The sequence below is a fragment of the Ovis canadensis genome, chromosome 7 (genome assembly GCF_042477335.2).
Source record: "Ovis canadensis isolate MfBH-ARS-UI-01 breed Bighorn chromosome 7, ARS-UI_OviCan_v2, whole genome shotgun sequence".
In the NCBI taxonomy this organism is placed as follows: domain Eukaryota; kingdom Metazoa; phylum Chordata; class Mammalia; order Artiodactyla; family Bovidae; genus Ovis; species Ovis canadensis.
The window spans coordinates 54,140,806-54,159,421 of NC_091251.1; the positions used below are offsets into that span (position 1 = coordinate 54,140,806).

An 18,616-nucleotide genomic window follows, 5' to 3' on the forward strand; every position below is an offset into this window, starting at 1 on the left:
ATGTAGTACATGTTTAATTTATATTTGCCATTTCTTTTCATTACCATGTTTAAACTTAAAGAATTAATTTGATTTCCCTTGGGAGGTACTGGTTATTTATAAAAATTTGTAAGAAAAATGCCAAGTCTCCAGCAGATATGCAAGGAATACAGACAATTCACATAAGAGGCAACCCAATTAAATATGGGGAAAGGTTCATTTCAGTAGCATTCAGAGATACATAAATTAAAACCAAGCAATCATTTTGTTCCCACTAAATTAGCCAAGTATTTAAGATATGATTCCTATTACCAACAGGTTATGATTTAAAATAGGCCTGTTTGGGAAAGAAAATAAAACAGACCTATTAATGTTATTGGAAACAATACAAATGGATATTACTTTTTAGTAAAGGAAATGACTTTATGTATCAAAAGCCATGAAAATGTTCATGCATTCTGATCCCATATGATTTCTGATGGTAAAAGTAAAGTATTGAAAACAATTTAAAAACAGTTATATAAACCATGTTGGAGCATGAAATACATCTGATGAAATGTTAAATGAAAGACCACAACAAAAATGCCGTCAACACGAGGCCACTGGAAAAAAAAATTTCATACAATTAGACAAAGACTGGAAGGAAACAGAGACAATAAATGTATATTTAGTTGAGGCGATGTGGGAAACAATTTCATTTCCTTTACTGTTATAAATGTTGTTTATACCATATAAATAGGTACAACTTCACTACTTCTTTTGCCTACCTGCCCTCGAATTCTCACTGAATGAATTCCCTGTGAGCTGGGGGCAGGGGAAAGGGAAACTTCTGCCCCCTGGGTATGTACCACTCTGCTAGTCAGCAAGGTCCTCCTGCACAATGACTTGTGATCAAGAGAACAGGCTCAGTGGGAAGCCCAGGTGCTTCCAGGAGGGTAAAAGCTGCTGGTGCCAATGCCTCCTAAATTTAGCAGAGTGTAGGAAGATCAGGGACACTCATCTGAGACCTGCCTTGGGGGCTATGACTAGAGTCATCCAAAGAAGCACCCTTCAGACAGCCTAACCAATGGCATCAGGTACAGCAATGTAAGTGATTTCATGCAAACTCTTAGGGTGAGTAGTGACAAGGTAAGGAATAATTTATTTTAACATCTCCAGGGGTAACTATTTTCCAAGGGTTTCTCTACAGCCCTGTGTAAGAAGCACAGATCCAGCTAAGACCAGCCCTGTTAGAAGAGGAAGCAAACTTATCCTAAGGGCTATATTTTCATCCCAAGACCACTTCAACTGGAGATTGAGTTTACCACCCAGATGTTTTGCTATGCTTCCAAGTCTCCCCCATAGGTCTGTTCCTTTAAGGGGAGATAAGCACCATCACATAGTGGCTGAATGTTTGTTATTAAATTGCAGTTTCAGGGCGTGAGGGTGGGAGGGAGCAGATCCAATTCATTCACAACTCATTTATTTTCATTCTCACTGCCTGGAACCAGTAGTTCCAATTAAAAAGCAGGGGGAAAGAAAGGGGAAGGCAGGTTAGAAAGTGGGGGAGAGGGGGGGTTAGATCTCTGGACTACTGGAATACCACCAATAAAAAGAGCCATCACTCTGGAACCAGGTCCTTTAATTGCTGATGCTTTCCCCAGCAGTAAAGCCTGGCAGGTCGCCTCCAGACACTGGTCTGCCCTGAGTGTTGGAAGGGAGGTAATCATGAACACCTCTGGAAAAGTGGGAGAGGAAGGGGTGGCAATTGCTGGGATGTGTTCTCTACTAATTAATGAAAAAGGATTTTCAACTTCTTTCCTTGAAATCTTATAATAGCCTCTCCCTGGAGAACGAATGGATATTAATAAATTAAAAAAAAAAATCATCCTGTGGGAGCCCAGCTATTCCTGATTCTGGAGGCAAAATGGTAGCTGGGGGAGACTGCCAGGGTGAAGCTCTGCCGCTGTCTGCAGAGGGGGGCTGACCGCCCCCTCCCATAGGGACATGGAGGCACATGCCTGGGTCTTAGGAAATGTTAGCTCTTGTTAATATTTCAGCAAGAACGATGATGTGGTAAAGGGTTTAGGCTCCAGAGATGGATTCTTCACTTATGGGCTACGCAAGCCTGGGCCAGTTACTTAATCCCTGCGTGCAGTTTCCCTAGGGTTAAGTGAATAGCGGCACCTACCTCTGAGAGTCTGCTAGTATTTGGAAAGCACTTAAAACAGTGAACGCTACAAATTAAGTGCTAAGTGTCTGTTAAGTAAATAAATGTCATAGTTTTATTCCTATGACCTGGGTGTGCAACACTAGGACAAAGGCAGAGGAAAGAAACAGCAGACAGACCAGCATCAGCTTTAAGAACAAACCCAGAAGAGACTGTAGAAATGACAGCTTTGAGCGTGTTAGCTGTGCTGAAGCAATCAATCTTTGATTCAGCATAGGAGCGAGGCCTCCTTGGGGGGCCTCCGCACTCTGAGCAGTGTCCCCACAGCTGACAGGGCTCAGCATGTCATGTGTGCTGGCCAACAGCCTCTGTGAGAGTGGACAGAGGGGAGATGGTCAGAAGCTGCCTGGCCCTAAAACAGCTGCTGCAGAAAGCAGCTCTCCCCACCCCCCACACACACGTAAGCAGACAAAGGGAGTCCCGCACCCACCCTGTGGGCTGCGCAGCTCAGTCACACTGGTCATTGTGGTCAGCTCTCAGGCTGTCTTACAGCTGGACGAGGGTGTCTCGCACATGCGGGCCATACAGGCGGCCCTGCTTTCAGGAATGTTTCTTTTGGAAGGACACCTGCTTTGCTGGACTGCGGAGCAGATGGCCCGAGCCTCTGGGATGCCGGAGCTGCTAGCCCCGAGGCTGGGCCAGCATCTGCAGCCCGTGGGCCCGGCATGGCCCCTGGCCACAATAGCCCAACCTCAGCCCCCAGCAGCCATCTGCTCCAGTGCAGACCTCTGTGCCCCTCAGAATGTACGGCTAATTAAAACGATTGTGGTGCACACACGGGGCTATTCTTTCCAGCAAAGGTTGCTGAGCTGAGCTGATCTCAGCAGACTTCAGCAGATTTTTTTTTTTTTTTTGGAAAGGGGAAAGTCTTGCAAGCCCAGAGAGAAAAGAAAGGAAATTTATTAAAGGAACAAAGCTCCCCCAACAAACTGAGCCATAGTATCCATTTTACATGAACAGCACACTTAAGTAAGCACAGGAAGTCTCTACACAAAAACAGGATCACTTTAGGAGAATATTTATGATGGAAACCTTAGCACTTTTAAAAGTGTAGCATCTATGGTATGGCCTATTTAACTAACAATTCTAAATATTTATAAAGCCATGCTCTGGCCAGGTACTGGAAGCTAAGTGTGCCCAGCCAGGCTGCTAATATCCCTGCAGGGACACACTTTCGAGAACTTCATCTCTAGCTTTCCAGCATCTGAAGGTGAAGGGGCGAGGAAGGGCGCCCCGACAGCCCCACACTCTGATCTCTTAACCCAGGGACAAGCTGCTCAGTTGCAGGGCTGTCACAACTCGAATGCAAATCAGTCCCTTATCTTTAAAAGCAATTAAAAGCTACAAGTGCGTGCTGGGGATAACAAGAATCAATGTATGATTTTAAAATGCAGGCACATTTAGATAAGTCCTGCTGCAATGCCAAACAGCCTGCGGTACTGCCAGTGTGAAGAAATGCTGAATTTAAAGTCTGAGCCTTAAGCCTTTTCTACCAAGTTTGAGGACTGGTTTCAGTTCACTGGATTTTAAAGTCCTTAAAGGAAAAGGATTCTTTCATACATCTGCTTGTGGTTTCCTGCTCATCCGAGTCACTCTCAGATAGTGGATACCCCTTTTCTATTTGAAAAATACTTTCTAATGCTATAGTTGGAAAAATGTTACTATTATCACTTAAATTAACTTGTTAATTTTTCTTTGAAGTGTTGTTGATTCTGTTTTCTAGTTAGAAAATAAGTATTAGAAATTGTTGACTTGGAAAGAGGTGAGAATGAGGGCTGGATTCCAAAGGAACCTCCTCTGTGATGAAATCAGGAGGACTTATCAGAACAACAAAACCTGAAAATCTGAGACCTGTGTCTATGTTAGAATGAAAGCATCTTATTAGCTTTGAAGGGGTGTCTTTATATCACTTTTATGATCTATATTTGCATCTTGAATGAGTGTTTCATCTCTGAGAATAGCCAGATGATCTAATAATACTCAAGAAATATGAAGGAGATCACTGGAATTCCATGAATAAGGAAACCTCTCCTGATAATCTCACATCATTTGATGGGAGCAAATGGCATCAGTAATGAAACTGCTTATTTTATCTAAGACTAGAACAAATAATGTAACAGGCGAGGAACTGAAAAATAGGTTTGACTACAAAAGCTCTTAGCAGAACGTCTCTAAGTTACTAAGAAGATTGCTCCAAAATTAAATATCTGCTCTATACAACACAAATGAATAATTCATGAAGTTCAACTACAAAGTTATGCATATATGAAAATGAACAGAAGGATAATTTAAGTCAGTTTCGCACTTCTTGAAGAAGTTCGATTTTATGGAGGGTAGTAAAATCAGCGTTGGGATTCTTCATTTCTGTTTTTGGTTTTAAACAACCACCACCACTCATCCTCCCACTCCCACAGACCTGACACAAAGGCTTGATTTCATGTCCATTCTCGGCTGAATGAAGCAATTGGCTTTAACTTTTCTCTCAGGTCCTCACTTAAACTGCAAGGTTTTGACTTACACTCCTATTGTCTGCAATTGAAGAAATCATTGTTTAAAGCCTCTGGCTCATGATAAGAATCTTACTAGACCCGATTTATACCCTGTGGAGGAGAACAGTTAACAAGGTATCCCGTGTTTGGAATGAGGGCAGAAAGCAAAGTGGCCCTGGTCCAACTGTGTTCATTGTCAGCCTTTTCCACTACATCTGAATAATACAGAATAGAACCAAGAAACAGTTTTCTCCCCCACTTCCAGCTACTCTTAGGAGAAAAGTGAATACAAAATTCAAGGGTAGTTCAGTAGCCACCGCATCTGCGCATTTAAGGGGGGTGGGGTGGGTATGTACTCTTGGAATCTAAAAACTCAACTGTTTCTTCACAAAGTAAAGCAAAAACTACCACCACCAAAACCTTCTCATTAATCATACCTTACGTTGGAATCAAGAAAGTGCCCTTTGTTAGTCTGGATTAATTCAGAATAGAATGTCCAACTGAACTGCCTTGAGTGAAAATGATCCTACGAACAAAGAAAAGTCACCATTTTCCTTTCAATACCCTAGAAGAGAGGTCAGACTCCCAAGGGATCTATCTGTCAGCTAAACACACTAAATTGAAAGGTGACTGCACATCTCAACCTGATGGTGGAACCTACCATCACTTGTGAACTAGCACGTTTTGCCTTCAGGGTTTCTAAGTGAAATTCTAAAATATCATTTTAGTGCTAAAAAACTGAGCAGGATTACAGCGGTCTTTCCCTATGCAATGGCTTTATGGCCTTGTAAAGTAAACTTGGTAGGGGAGGCATGCTTAACAGTTAGGTTAGGTGTTTTCTGCTTCATCAGGAAAGAATCAAATTGCCTGAATAAAACTGGGGGAGGGTAGGATGGAGATGATTAAAATGTTGACAATTTATGTTGGGGTTTTACCTTATGTGAACTGAAACAAAAGTCAAACACAACCCCAAACACTCATAACAAGGTGTTATAACTCACAGAACTCATGTATTCTATTCAAAGGATAAGGCCAAAATGTGATCCCATAGTCATAACATGGGTTCTCACCTAAGGCACAACACACAATGGCTGGTGCACCATGAATGGTCGTGGGGGCAATTTGGATCTTCGCATGTAACTTTTATTTAAAAAATTTACGTGCTTGAAAGCAATCTTTACCATAACATCAGGCTTCCCTGGTAGCTCAGACCTTAAAGAATCTGCTTGCAATGCAAGAGACCCAGGTTCGATCCCTAGGTTGGGAAGATCCCCTGGAGTAGGAAATGGCAACCCACTCCAGTATTCTTGCCTGGAAAATTCCATGGACAGGGGAGCCTGGCAGGCTGCAGTCCACGGGGTTGTAAAGAGTCAGACACGACTGAGTGACTAACACACACACCACAACATCACTCTCGCTTGCCAGCATCTCTGTTTTCTTGGGTGGGAGGAAAATGGTGGAGTTACAGGTAGACATCAGAGAATTGTGGCTACTGAGAATTACCCATAATCTGTTGTACATATGGGAGAAGGCCTTCCAAATAAGGATGCTAAAAGGACACTGTGCGTAACTAGACCAAGAGCCTAGGAATTAAATGTCCACCCTTAGCAACACCCCTACTCTGGAACAACGCTAGAGGGAAACTCTGTGTGTGTGTGTGTGTGTGTGTTTGTGTGTATGTTAGCTGCTCAGCTCCCATGTCCATGGAATTCTCCAGGCAAGAATACTGGAGTGGGTTGCCATTTCCTTCTCCAGAGGATCTTCCCAACCCAAGGATTAAACCCAGGTCTGCTGCACTGCAGGCAGATTCTTTACCATCTGAGCCACCCGGGAAACTGGGTAGGGATTATTGTTTATCCCTTCAGATGACTGCTAACATATCTCTACAGGATGAGTTCCTAGAAGGAAACAAGCTACCCTGAGGCTAGCATTTAGAGGTGACTTGTGACACCACAGCTTTATTGACTATGACAAAGCCTTTGACTGTGTGGATCACAATAAACTGTGGAAAATTCTGAAAGAGATGGAAATACCAGACCACCTGACCTGCCTCTTGAGAAACATATATGCAGGTCAGGAAGCAACAGTTAGAACTGGACATGGAACAGACTGGTTCCAAATAGGAAAAGGAATACGTCAAGGCTGTATATTGTCACCCTGCTTATTTAACTTTTATGCAGAGTACACCATGAGAAACGCTGGGCTGGAAGAAGCACAAGCTGGAATCAAGATTGCCAGGAGAAATATCAATAACCTCAGACATGCAGATGACAGCACCCTATGGCAGAAAGCAAAGAGCAACTAAAAAGCCTCTTGATGAAAGTGAAAGAGGAGAGTGAAAAAGTTGGCTTAAAGCTCAACATACATATAGTTTTTCTAGTAGTCATGCATGGATTGGAGGGTTGGACTAGAGGAGAATGGGACAAGAGGATGAGATGGGACTCAATGGACATGAGTTTGGGTAAACTCCGGGAGTTGGTGATGGACAGGGAGGCCTGGTATGCTGCAGTCCATGTGGTCGCAAAGAGTTGGACACGACTGAGCGACTGAACTGAACCGTGACACCATTCCATTCTACTGCCCACCTCTCCAAACTCCTTAAATAAAGAGGATTATTACTTGATTCATCCTAGAGCCGAAAACTATTCTCCTGTTGGGTAATAACAGCCGGACTTCCTCATTATTGAACTTCTGATAACAGATTCAGGTCCTGTGGTCTTCATCAGAAAAAAAAAAGAAAAAACTCTCAAATCACTTTAGAAGAAAAAATGAGGCTTGTCTGAGGACAGGAAAAACTTCAGTCTATGGGCAAGCCAGGGCCCAGGAGTCAAAGAAAACTAGAACCAAACCAAGCAGACTTGTCTGGAGCTTCCCATCTGACTGCTCCTCATGAAATAGTCATGGCGCAGGAGACCCAGCCCGCTCCTGCCTTTAATACTGCAAAGCCACATGGAAATATGAGTCCCTGATAACAAACACACCCAAGGAAGAAATTCTTAACACCCAAGAGCAGGAGATAAAAGGGCCAGAGGCAACCAAGAGGAAGAAAAAAGAAAAAGAACTCCTGACAGAATGGCTATCATCAAAAAATCCCCCAACAATAAATGCTGGAGAGGGTGTGGAGAGAAGGTAACCCCCCTAACACTGTTGGTGGGAATGTAAATTGGTACAGCCACGATGGAGAACCGTATGGAAGTTCCTTAAAAAACTGAAAATAGAGCTACCATATGACCCTGCAATTCCAACCCTGGGCATATATTTGGAGAAAAACATCTGAAAAGAAACATGCACCCCAGTGTTCACTGCAGCACCGTTTACAAAAGCCAAGACACAGAAGTAACCTAAATGTCCATCGGCAGAGGAAAGGATGAAGATGTGGTGCACATATACAATGAAATACTACTCAGCCATTAAAGAGTAAAATAAGGCCATCCGCAGCAATATGGGTGGACCTGGACAGTGTCACACTGAGTGAAGTAAGTCAGACAGAGAAGGAGCACTGTCCTGTGACATCCCTTATGGGTGGAACCTAAAAAGAGACGATACAAATGAACTTACAAAACGGAAAGCGACTCACAGACTTAGAAAACCAACTCATGGGTGCCAGGGGGAAGGGACAGTTAGGGACTTTGGGAAGGACATGTACACACTGCTGTGTTTAGAATGGGTAACCAGTGGGGGACCTAGTGCATAGTACACGGGACTCTGCTCAATTGTATGTGCCAGCCTGGATGGCAGCGGGGTTTAGGGGAGAATGGATATGTGTATGTATATGGCTGAGTCCCTTCACTGTCCACCTAAAACTACATTGGTAACTACATTGTTAATCAGCTAGACCTCAATACAAAATTAGTTTAGTTTGGAAAGAAGTGACTTGGTAGCTTGAGATGCAATAAAACCCATTTATTCATGCAGAAATCTGCAATCAGGCTGTTTGTATAAACAAAAGATAAAGACCTCCTGACAGACACTGAACTTGTAAGTTAAGAATAAATCAATCCCACAGTTCATTGAGAACACTGCCCTCCCCATCTTCCCCACCTGAGGGCCACTCTACAATAGGGAAGATGCCCCAGTACTCCAAGGAGTGCTACATAGCTTCTGTAGAAGAGACAAGGGTGTCTAGAGCAAGCCAGTGCTGCCCAGAGCATGAACTGAGTTGACCAACAGAGTGGCGTTCGATTGCTGAAATGACTACAGAAACTGGCCAGGAAACCAGAGTGCCACCTTGACACCAGATACAATTAAGACCAGTGGTGACGAAACTAGGTTGCAGATCGTCCGGAGCCAAGGCTGCTGCATGGAGCAGAGGCCGGCCCGTCTTACTGCCAACAGGAACATAAAAGCCTCACGCATCATGCTGTGAATGTGATGAATCGATCTGAAAACCAACAGGCTCCATTCAGTTCACAAAACACTTCATTTTTAGACAAGAAAGCAGCTGGATGAACTTTGAGTCCACTTTTAGCGATAAACAAAGAGGGAGGTAAAAACGTGTTATCTGATTTGCTACAGGTTTTCTGGTTGGGCTATAACAGACTCTCGAAGTCAAGTCAGTAGAGTCCTTGGGGAGAACAGACAGAGACAAATGATGTTCTCCAGCCCTCTATTTGCTGCTCTTTGATGGTGGGTTGTTAACACCAAAGCTTCTATATAGTGTCAAAAGGTCACACCTAAGAGGTTTCTAGAGGAGTTAGGGAAGCTGAAGTTTATCAGGGGTGAAATGATTCTCCCAATATACCCTCGTACTAAGTATAAGCCTCAAGATTTTGCCCAGACTCTGGCCTCAACCCTTAACTTTATTTACACATAAAGCCAAAGTCGTACTTTTTAAACAGTAAATCTCACTGGAAATCAGTAGATGAAATTAAATAAAGACACAAGAAATATCCTACCAGCAACAAAATCAGTTCTCCCCAAGAACTTTCTGGGTCTCCCCAGGTGGTAATTAGAAACTCGCCTCACATACGAAAAAGTAACCATTTAATTTCTTAGCACCAAATAACAGTATCTCAGTACTGAAAACAGTTGGAGAAAGGAGGTACTAGACTTAAAAGTGTTTTCCAGATAAGAAAATCTTCCCCCATCAAGTGTGAAGCCCTATTTTAATCAATTCTTTTTTTCACATGGAAATGTCTCAGATGCATTCCACACTAGTTAGGGCTATGAAGCAGGTTTCACACTGTAACTTTGATGCCCTTCCTGACAGCGAAATAAACGGCACACACACTGCAGTAACTGAAGTATGCAAACTACTTGCTCACCTGAAGTAGTAAATGGAACACTTGTGAGTGAGAGTCTATGTGTTTTACTGTGGAAAGGGCCCTATCTAAATTCTCAAAGCGACCCAAGAAAGGGTCTGAAACCTACTGAACCAAGATGGGTAGAGGTCTCTGCCCCAGACCCATGGGCCCCTAGTGCTGTGATCTTTTAGTAGCATCCTTGTTGCTTCTCATAGGCTTTCTATTTTTAGCCATCACCTCTCACCCACACTATTCACACCACTTTTGTGGCTTCTATCTATCTTACCCCCTTTAGCTGCTTTTCTTCCTCTCTTCTCCCTCGCATTTCTGCCACTGCTCCTTCACTTCTATTGTGAGGACAGGTATCACTTGATTCTAGAAAGCAGTGCGAGCCTCTTCTCGTCAGCAGACCAATCACGTGTCTTCTAAACTGCAGCACTTGTGGTTGGTCTCATTTCTGCTCAATACTGGGATTCTCTCTGGTTACCTTTGGGTTTGCAGGTATTCTAGAAAGTTGAAGATGAGGTATCTGCTTGCAGGGGACATTATTGGAGCAAGCTTCTCATGGATATATCAGCAAGCTGAACGTGAAAGTTAATGGCAACAAACACTCCCTGCTTAAACTATGATCTACAGATGACTTTAAGGAGGTTGAGGCTCTTTGTCTCTATTCCAGCGTATATGAGCATCTGAAATATCTGCATCCCCTGACTAAGCTGGGATTTGCAAGGAATATTTAGAGCTTGCTCAGCATGGCACTTTCAATCATGTTCTATAAATGGGACACTGGTAAATGAGCCATAAAGAAAAAAAAAAAAAAAGAAAATGCTATTGCTTCTTCCTTATTGGTAGAGTATAGCAAAATGTAAAATGAAAAGAGGGAGATGAGGGAAGCAGGGGGATATCTGATTGCTGGGGAGTCAGATGCGCCTGGGGGCGACAGAACTGGTAAGAATCCTGGCAATTGCTGAGCCCTGTGCCAAGGACAAAGTTGCAAAGCTGCTTTGCTGCTGCTGCTAAGTCGCTCAGTCATGTCCGACTCTTTGCGTCCCCATGGACTGCAGCCTACCAGGCTCCTCTGTCCATGGGATTTTCCAGGCAAGAGTACTGGAGTGGGTTGCCATTGCCTTCTTCTGCAAAGCTGCTTTACCCCACCACAAAAGATAAGATGCTAGCTCCTGAAATGCCTGGAAACTGCTTTCACTTCTTACCTCTCACTGCAGCTGTTTTATAGTTTGCGGGGAGGGAGCTGATTAGCTTTTTACATAACTAAAAATGACAGTGCCGTGGAGGAGAGAGATATTCCCAAGAGGAGCTAGAAGTGGCAGACCTCAGACAATATAAAAATAACGGAATTAAAAACTATATACATAAAACATGCACAGAAACATCAGCTCTTCAAAAGCTGAAACAGAGATGAAACATATAAACAATAGATAAAGCAGTCATAGATATCCAAAAGGCAAGTGTAAGATTAGCATGTAGTTGAAAAAAAAAAGTGACTGAGAAAAGCCATAGGCCCCTCAGTCCTCCTGTGTTTGCGCCACAAGGGTGTGGGTGCCCACAAGTCTCCACACCTGTGGTCCAGGTGGATGTGTCTGTCCAATCTCTTACCTCGCTGCGCTCACTGGCTGGGATGTGTGAAGGCTGTGCTTCTTCATCAAGTGGCTCAATGACGGTCACCTCTGCAAATTCCTCCACGGATTCTTGAAATTCAGGTAAAGATCTGCGTCCATAACGCTTCCCACCTCTAACATATTTGGGCTGAGCTTCGAGAGTGCAGTCTGGGCAAGGAGACAAGAGTTGAGGCCACATTACAAGACAATCTCAGTCCCTATTTGACAACTCCCAGCCTTCGGACACAGCCTCTTATATACCAGCCCCAAAATAAACCACCACCATTTGCCAGTTGCAGTGGATGTGGGCGTCCACGAGCCAGCAGGTCAGATGCATAGCACAGCTTCTAATTCCAAATGATTTATAGTGTGCCCCAAGTAGATCTCAGCATATGGTGGGAGAGATGCAGAGCCCACAGTAAGAAATTTGCTTAAAATCATGGAATTAAGATCAGGACAAAGCAAGCAGTCATATTTGTTCTTCTGTTTATCATCTCTGTTTACAGACACAGGGGAAGGTAGAGGGAGGGATCATACCACCAAAGAGACACGTTGGAAAATGAGGATAAAATGAACACTCTATCAGCACTGTAAAGGCAGCATTCACACCAATTAGTCTGGAACACACCCCTCTTGTACCTCAGTGACTCCTTTGTTAACCATCCCACTTTCTGATCCATCAGATAAGCAAGATGAGAGAACAAAGAAATTGACACAGTGCATCCTAATCAGTTAATGACAGCTCATTGCTTACACGAAACTTGGCATCAAAATCTCATTATAAAATTAAAAGCTGTGGAATAAAACAGCAACTGCAAAACTGCATTAAGAAAATTATATATTTTTTTCTCTTCATGAGCTTTGTGTATTGCAAAATAAATAAGAATGTGCATATAAGGGGAGAGTCATCTCCTGAGCTTGAAGAAGGGCTTCAGCATTCTGCAGAACATGTCTCAGGTTCAGCCTTCACCATCATCACCACCTTCACCACCACCACCACCTTCACCACCACCATCACCATCACCACCACCATCACCACACACTATTCTTCCTCTACAAGGGTAGCTTTAAAGCAATAATACTTCACTCATTACGAATGTCAAATTAGAGACAGACTTTTTTTTTTTTTAGCATCTTGAACAGAATTTGGAGAATAAAATATTCCATTAAATATAAGACTGGCAATACTTTGATTTCAGTTCTTATCACCCATATAGACATACTGTCTCTCTGGAGAACATATGTGTTCTGTTTGCAGATGACAGTCTTAACAAGGTATGTCTGAACTCAGACATGTGGATTTTTAGTTAAGGGCTGTATACATATCAACAAAACTAGGGTAGATGATTAGATAAGAACTAAGAAAATAAAACCCTACTGCTTAACACGTAAATGTTAAGGGGTAGCCGTTACTTTGAAGCTTCCCTGGGAGGACTGGTGATTCTATGTGACTAACTCTGTCCTCACTCCCCCAGGCCCTTTTCCTGGGATAAGCTCTGATTTCACAAATGTGCTCAGAAACATCCTGAAAATGCTCAGCAAAGCTCAGAGTGAAGTATTTATGCTTGCTCTATAAATTCTAGCGATATTTATATCTAGCTTTTTCAAAGTCCCAGCCAAGCCACTTTATTAGGCCGAATGATTCTCTTACAGAAAGTGTTCAAGCATACAAAATTTATACTGAAAGGCACATGCATATTGGAAGGTACCTTTTATCAGAAGAGAGTGTGTCAGCTTGTGAGCATTCAGGAGCGGCCCAGACACCCGAGCTGCTTGTTGGCAGCTAACACCCACAGATGCTAGTCAGATAAGAGGCAATGTAGAACCATCCTTAATTTATTACATATTCTTAAATTTTAGTGGAGGACAACAAGATACACCATTTAGTGATGACGGGGGCTTAGAAAAAATTAAAGGGAAAATGTAAAACATCAGAAAATAGAACATGGGACTTCCCCACTGTGAGAAGATGGTCACAGTCTGGGGAAGGAAGTGACAAAGGAACTCTTAATATATGCTGTACTTTTTCAGACGAAAAAAGGCAGTGGGACAAAGCCACTGTTTCAAACAAAAAAACAAAACCCCCCAAAATCCCACTGTGATTTAATCTAAAACCCATCTGTGGATAAAATGGTGCCCTAGTTAGTGAAAGTGTTAGTCGCTCAGTCGTGTATGACTCTTTGCAACCCCGTGGACTGTATGCTGCCAGGCTCCTCTGTCCATGGGATTCTCCAGGCAAGAATACTGGGGTGGGTTGCCATTCCCTTTGCCAGGGGGATTTTCCTGACCCAGGGATTGAACCCGGGTCTCCTGCATTACAGGCAGATTCTTTACCATCTGAGTCACCAGTCACCAGGGAAGCCCTAGTTTTTACCACTAAATATCTCACGCTGTGTAGGGAGCAGTGGTAGATTTGAAACAGTTTTTTTCCCTACACAATGAAAGGTAATACGTAGATTGTGAAACACTAGGATCCTTTGGTGTTTTATTTATATATGTACTTATTTTTGCATTGCCAGAAACTTTAATTTTTAAGTTAATTTTTATTTTAATTATAAAAACAAATTCTGAGTAAACTCTAAGTTAATATCTTTCACAGACTGTACATACATCACAAAGTCAATTTCTAGAGAGATCTATTAAAATATAAAATCTCTTAGGAATAAAGATATTAACACAGCAAAGGAAAAACGAAGTATTAAAGTTTCCTCACAAGAAATTTCACAGATCATGCAATAAAGTATCAGACTAATCACATCAATTAAAAATAGTTACATTTTAGACTTACATACTCACATATCCTTTTTCTGTTTAGAGCATCAACCTCATTGTATTTACAAAACAAGAAAGGGAAGAAAGACATTAAATGTAAGGAGGTCTAAAAAGAACATTCATGGCCAACAGTCATTGCTGTGTTAAGGGTTTGAAAACTCCAACATTCTCCTTATTCATTTCAAGCAGGGCTTTACAAGTGTTCACCAGCAGTCCACCAAATAGGAGGCCTTAGTGGGGGTTTCAAGACATTCTTGCTCACTGAAACTAAAGAACACCTTGCCCCTTCCTTACCTCGCCCAAGAAAGCCTTGCCAAACCATAGCCCTGGGGCAAAGTTTCTTTGCTTTAGGAGCACATCTAAATGTACTGTACATAATCTTTTCTGTGTCAAATAATACATGGTTATTTAACCTATTAAGAAATGAAATTATGTACATATAGCTTCCTTTAACCTAAGTGTAAGTAACTGCTTCAATCATGAGCTTTAAGGAGGGACATGAAGTATCAGTGGTGGGGGGTGGGGGGGTGGGGGGCAGCGGCAGGGGGGAGGGGGGAAATAAAGGACTGCTTTTACTTTTAGTCTTTCAGTTCCTTGAATGTATATTTATGATTCTACCTGGGGTGTCAAGCTTGTGAGCCATTTTCCCTTCTTTCCTATTTTCCATTTCCCCTATTTGGCATCACTACATGAAAGTACAAGTGAACTCTGAAGGAAAGCAGACAAGCCCACATTGCCTAGAGGAGTCTTGGACTCCACTCTCGTGGAGAGCTCAGGATGAGATGTAACAAGAAGAGAAACTCCAGAGCTGTGACAATGTTCACTTTCCAGGATCAGCATGAACCACAGTGCACACATTTAAAGTGACCAGAAGATCTTGTACTCACACTAAAAGAAAAACTGAAATACAAAGTTAATGAGAATGACCACTTGGAACAGGCTAGCTGCAGGCAGGGAAAACAACCAACAGCCACCCACCCCCTCTCCCTTCTCCCTCTAACTGAGCAGGGCAATGTACACTCTGTGCTGTCTCCCAGAACTGCCCCAGGCACCTGCGTGATGCGAATGGCCACTTGGAACACTCAGTTCTTGCAATGGCCAAAGACAAAGCAACGAGGACCCAAGAGGAAGCTGAAATGGTTACCCCAAAGCCTAAACACTATTTATTCCATCAATACTTTTCATGAAAAACACAAGCTTAGAACCTGGGATGCAGTGCCATCCATAGTACATACATGCGAAGTTAAAGGAGAGTTTCAGAGACGCACTCCAGTATTAAATACCAGACACCAGCCACGGTAGAGCATTCTGTTGTAGTTGTTGAGGGATCAGTTCCGTTCACTGGCTCAGTCATGTCCAACTCTTTCCAACCCCATGAATTGCAGCACACCAGGCCTCCCTGTCCTCACCAACTCCCCGAGTTCACCCAAACTCATGTGCATTGAGTCAGTGATGCCATCTAGCCAATCTTATCCTCTGTTGTCCCCTTCTCCTCCTGTGCCCAATCCCTCCCAGTATTAGGGTCTTTTCCAATGAGTCAACTCTTTGCATCAGGTGGTCAAAGTACTGGAATTTCAGCCTCAACATCAGTCCTTCCAATGAACACCCAGGACTGGTCTCCTTTAGGATGGATTGGTTGGATCTCCTTGCAGTCCAAGGGACTCTCAAGAGTCTTCTCCAACACCACAGTTCAAAAGCATCAGTTCTTCAGTGCTCAGCTTTCTTCACAGTCCAACTCTCACATCTATACATGACCACTGGAAAAACCATAGCCTTGACTAGACGGACGTTTGTTGGCAAAGTAATATCTCTGCTTTTGAATATGCTATCTAGGTTGGTCATAACTTTCCTTCCAAGGAGTAAGTATCTTCTAAAAAATGTCATGGCTGCAATCACCATCTGCAGTGATTTTGGAGCCCCAAAAAAGAAAGTCTGACACTGTTTCCACTGTTTCCCCATCTATTTGCCATGAAGTGATGGGACCAGATGCCATGATCTTCGTTTTCTGAATGTTGAGCTTTAAGCCAACTTTTTCACTCTCCTCTTTCACTTTCATCAAGAGGCTTTTTAGTTCCTCTTACTTTCTGCCATAAGGGTGGGGTCATCTGCATATCTGAGGTTATCGTTGAGGGATAAGATGGCTATTTTATCACTTTTTGATTCAAACTTCCCTTTGCCCTGAAATGATCTGAGGATATTTCCAGGATGAAGAAGAAAGCTACACCTTTGTGGTGCTGATCTCGGAATTGCTCCTGCAATCCGTGGCTTCCTGCCTCCTTAACCTAGGAATTCATTCCCAGAGACCCCACCCCTTCTAATGGACCTGGGGACAGGGGGATCGTCTGAGACCCTCTAGACTACATTTTGGCTGACCTCACGGGATTCCTGAAACTCTTTTGAAAATTAAGCAGGTGTAAACCTCAGGACAAGCCTCCCCCTCCTACTCCACTCCACAAAGCTTCCCAGGAAAAGGCAGTTGCACAGCAAATGAGCACCCCCACCCCCACTGTGCATCCCACCTCCTCGCCCACTCTGACACACTGCTGCACAGGGATCACACAGTCAGAGAGCAAGTGCATACCTGATACTAAATAAGAGAAAAGGAAAGAGAAGAAGCAAAGTGGAGAACAGCCCAGAGAGAGGAAGACACAGAGACAGAAAGAGAACCAACAGCAGAGGAAGTGGGTGAGGAACAGAAGCAGGGCAGAGAGCAAGAGGCCGACGGAGGGCTGGGAGAGGAGAAGCAGGAAGAACTGATGGGTTGGGGTCCAACCGGCAGAGGAAGAATGAGTGAGAGGAGAGCGGGAGAGGTGGGAAAAGAAAAGGGATGGAGAGGGAGATGTTCCAAGGAAGGGAGAGGGGAAAAAAAGGCATCTGGAAAGCCTTGGGACATTATATCCATTCCTCCTGCCTCCCAGTGCAACCCCACCTCTGCGGAGACCATCTGCAGGCAGGGTCCTCACCCCCATTTTTGTGTCCACACAGCCCTTTCCAAGGCAGCTGCTTCCTGAACCCTGGCAACCCACTCCCCAATCCCGCCTCTCTTCCAGCATCTTCACACAAAATGCAGGTGCCAATTGGAGCTTTAGTGTCCCCTCCCCGGATGCAAACCTGGAGAAGGAAATGGCAACCTACTCCAGTCTTTTTGCTTGGGAAATCCCATGGACAGAGGAGACTGGCAGGCTACAGTCCACGGGGTTGTAAAGAGTCAGACATGACTTAGCAACTAAACAGCTGAATGCAAAGACAGTATTTTAGTTGCAGTCTCCACAAGCTCTTAACAGTTCAGTCTCCACAAGTTCCACTCAGTTCTTGGCAATCTGAGTGATGCTTCCTGCTCAAACACAGGGGCTTCTGGGCACAAAATGGGGTGGCTGTGATTAGCTTTGTCTGGAAGGGAAATGTCAAGGGGAAGGTTAGCACTCTCCCCAAGGGTAATGAGGATGGTGGATAGGTGTGGTCTAACAATCCCCAGGGGTGACTGGTCTGACCAGATGATCTATCTAAGCCCTAAAGCAGGTGAAGATCTGTCAATAGGGAAAACTCTTTGAGTTGAAAATGATGATGAGATTGTTCACCAACCTTCTCCTGGGAGGCTCGGCCTGCTAATTCCTGTTAGAAGGCCCTGCTTCTTGAGCCATTTGGGGGAAGAAGCCAGAGATTCACAGATCATCTAACTGAATCCTCCCCATTGTTCAAGGCTCAGCTCAAAACTGACTTCTTTCAAACCTGGTACAACTTTTATGGGACCATTTTTCTCCTGTGAATTCAGTACAACCCATATATTGATTGTTCCATGCTTAATACTGACTGTGGTCATATTTTTCTATAAACATTTTACTTGTTAGATTTACCTTTCCAGGGCAGCAGTGCTGCATGGAAAGAGACCATGGGCTTTGGAGTCAAAGAGACCTGGACCCTTAGTCCTTACTGAGGTGAGGAGTACCTAGCATCCTGAGGTTTAGGGAAAGCCACAGGAGCTTTGTGGGGCAAAGGCACTAGTCAGGTAGCTTCTGCCTGGGGTTGGGTCCTCCCACCCAGGGTCCTGGGGGTCAGTGGTGGCCTGGAGCCCATGGAGCAGACTCAGGGAAGGCCTCACAGCCCCCAGTCCTGCAGCACATTCCTTCTCCTCATGTGTTGTGACAGGTTAAGATTACTGGCAAACGCACAGTGACAGCATCCTGTCTGTCTCAGGAACTGAAGCTGCCTTCATCCCATTCGTGCCCTAATTTTCTCCTCCTTGTCATCTCCTTTCCCTTCACCACAGCATTGACATGAAGGCATGTGTGCTAAATCACTTCAGTTGTG

General features: G+C 43.8%; 1 protein-coding gene across 5 annotated transcripts in view; it reads right to left on the bottom strand.

Annotated features, from left to right (window-relative positions):
• NIN (ninein) overlaps positions 1 to 18,616 on the bottom strand; it is a 103,552-nt gene that overhangs the window by 56,424 nt on the left and 28,512 nt on the right. For all 5 annotated transcript variants that reach the window (XM_069596134.1, XM_069596135.1, XM_069596136.1 and 2 more), the window contains exon 5: positions 11,535 to 11,704. In XM_069596134.1, coding sequence (XP_069452235.1) covers positions 11,535 to 11,704 — 170 coding nt within the window. The remainder of the gene's footprint in view (positions 1 to 11,534; positions 11,705 to 18,616) is intronic.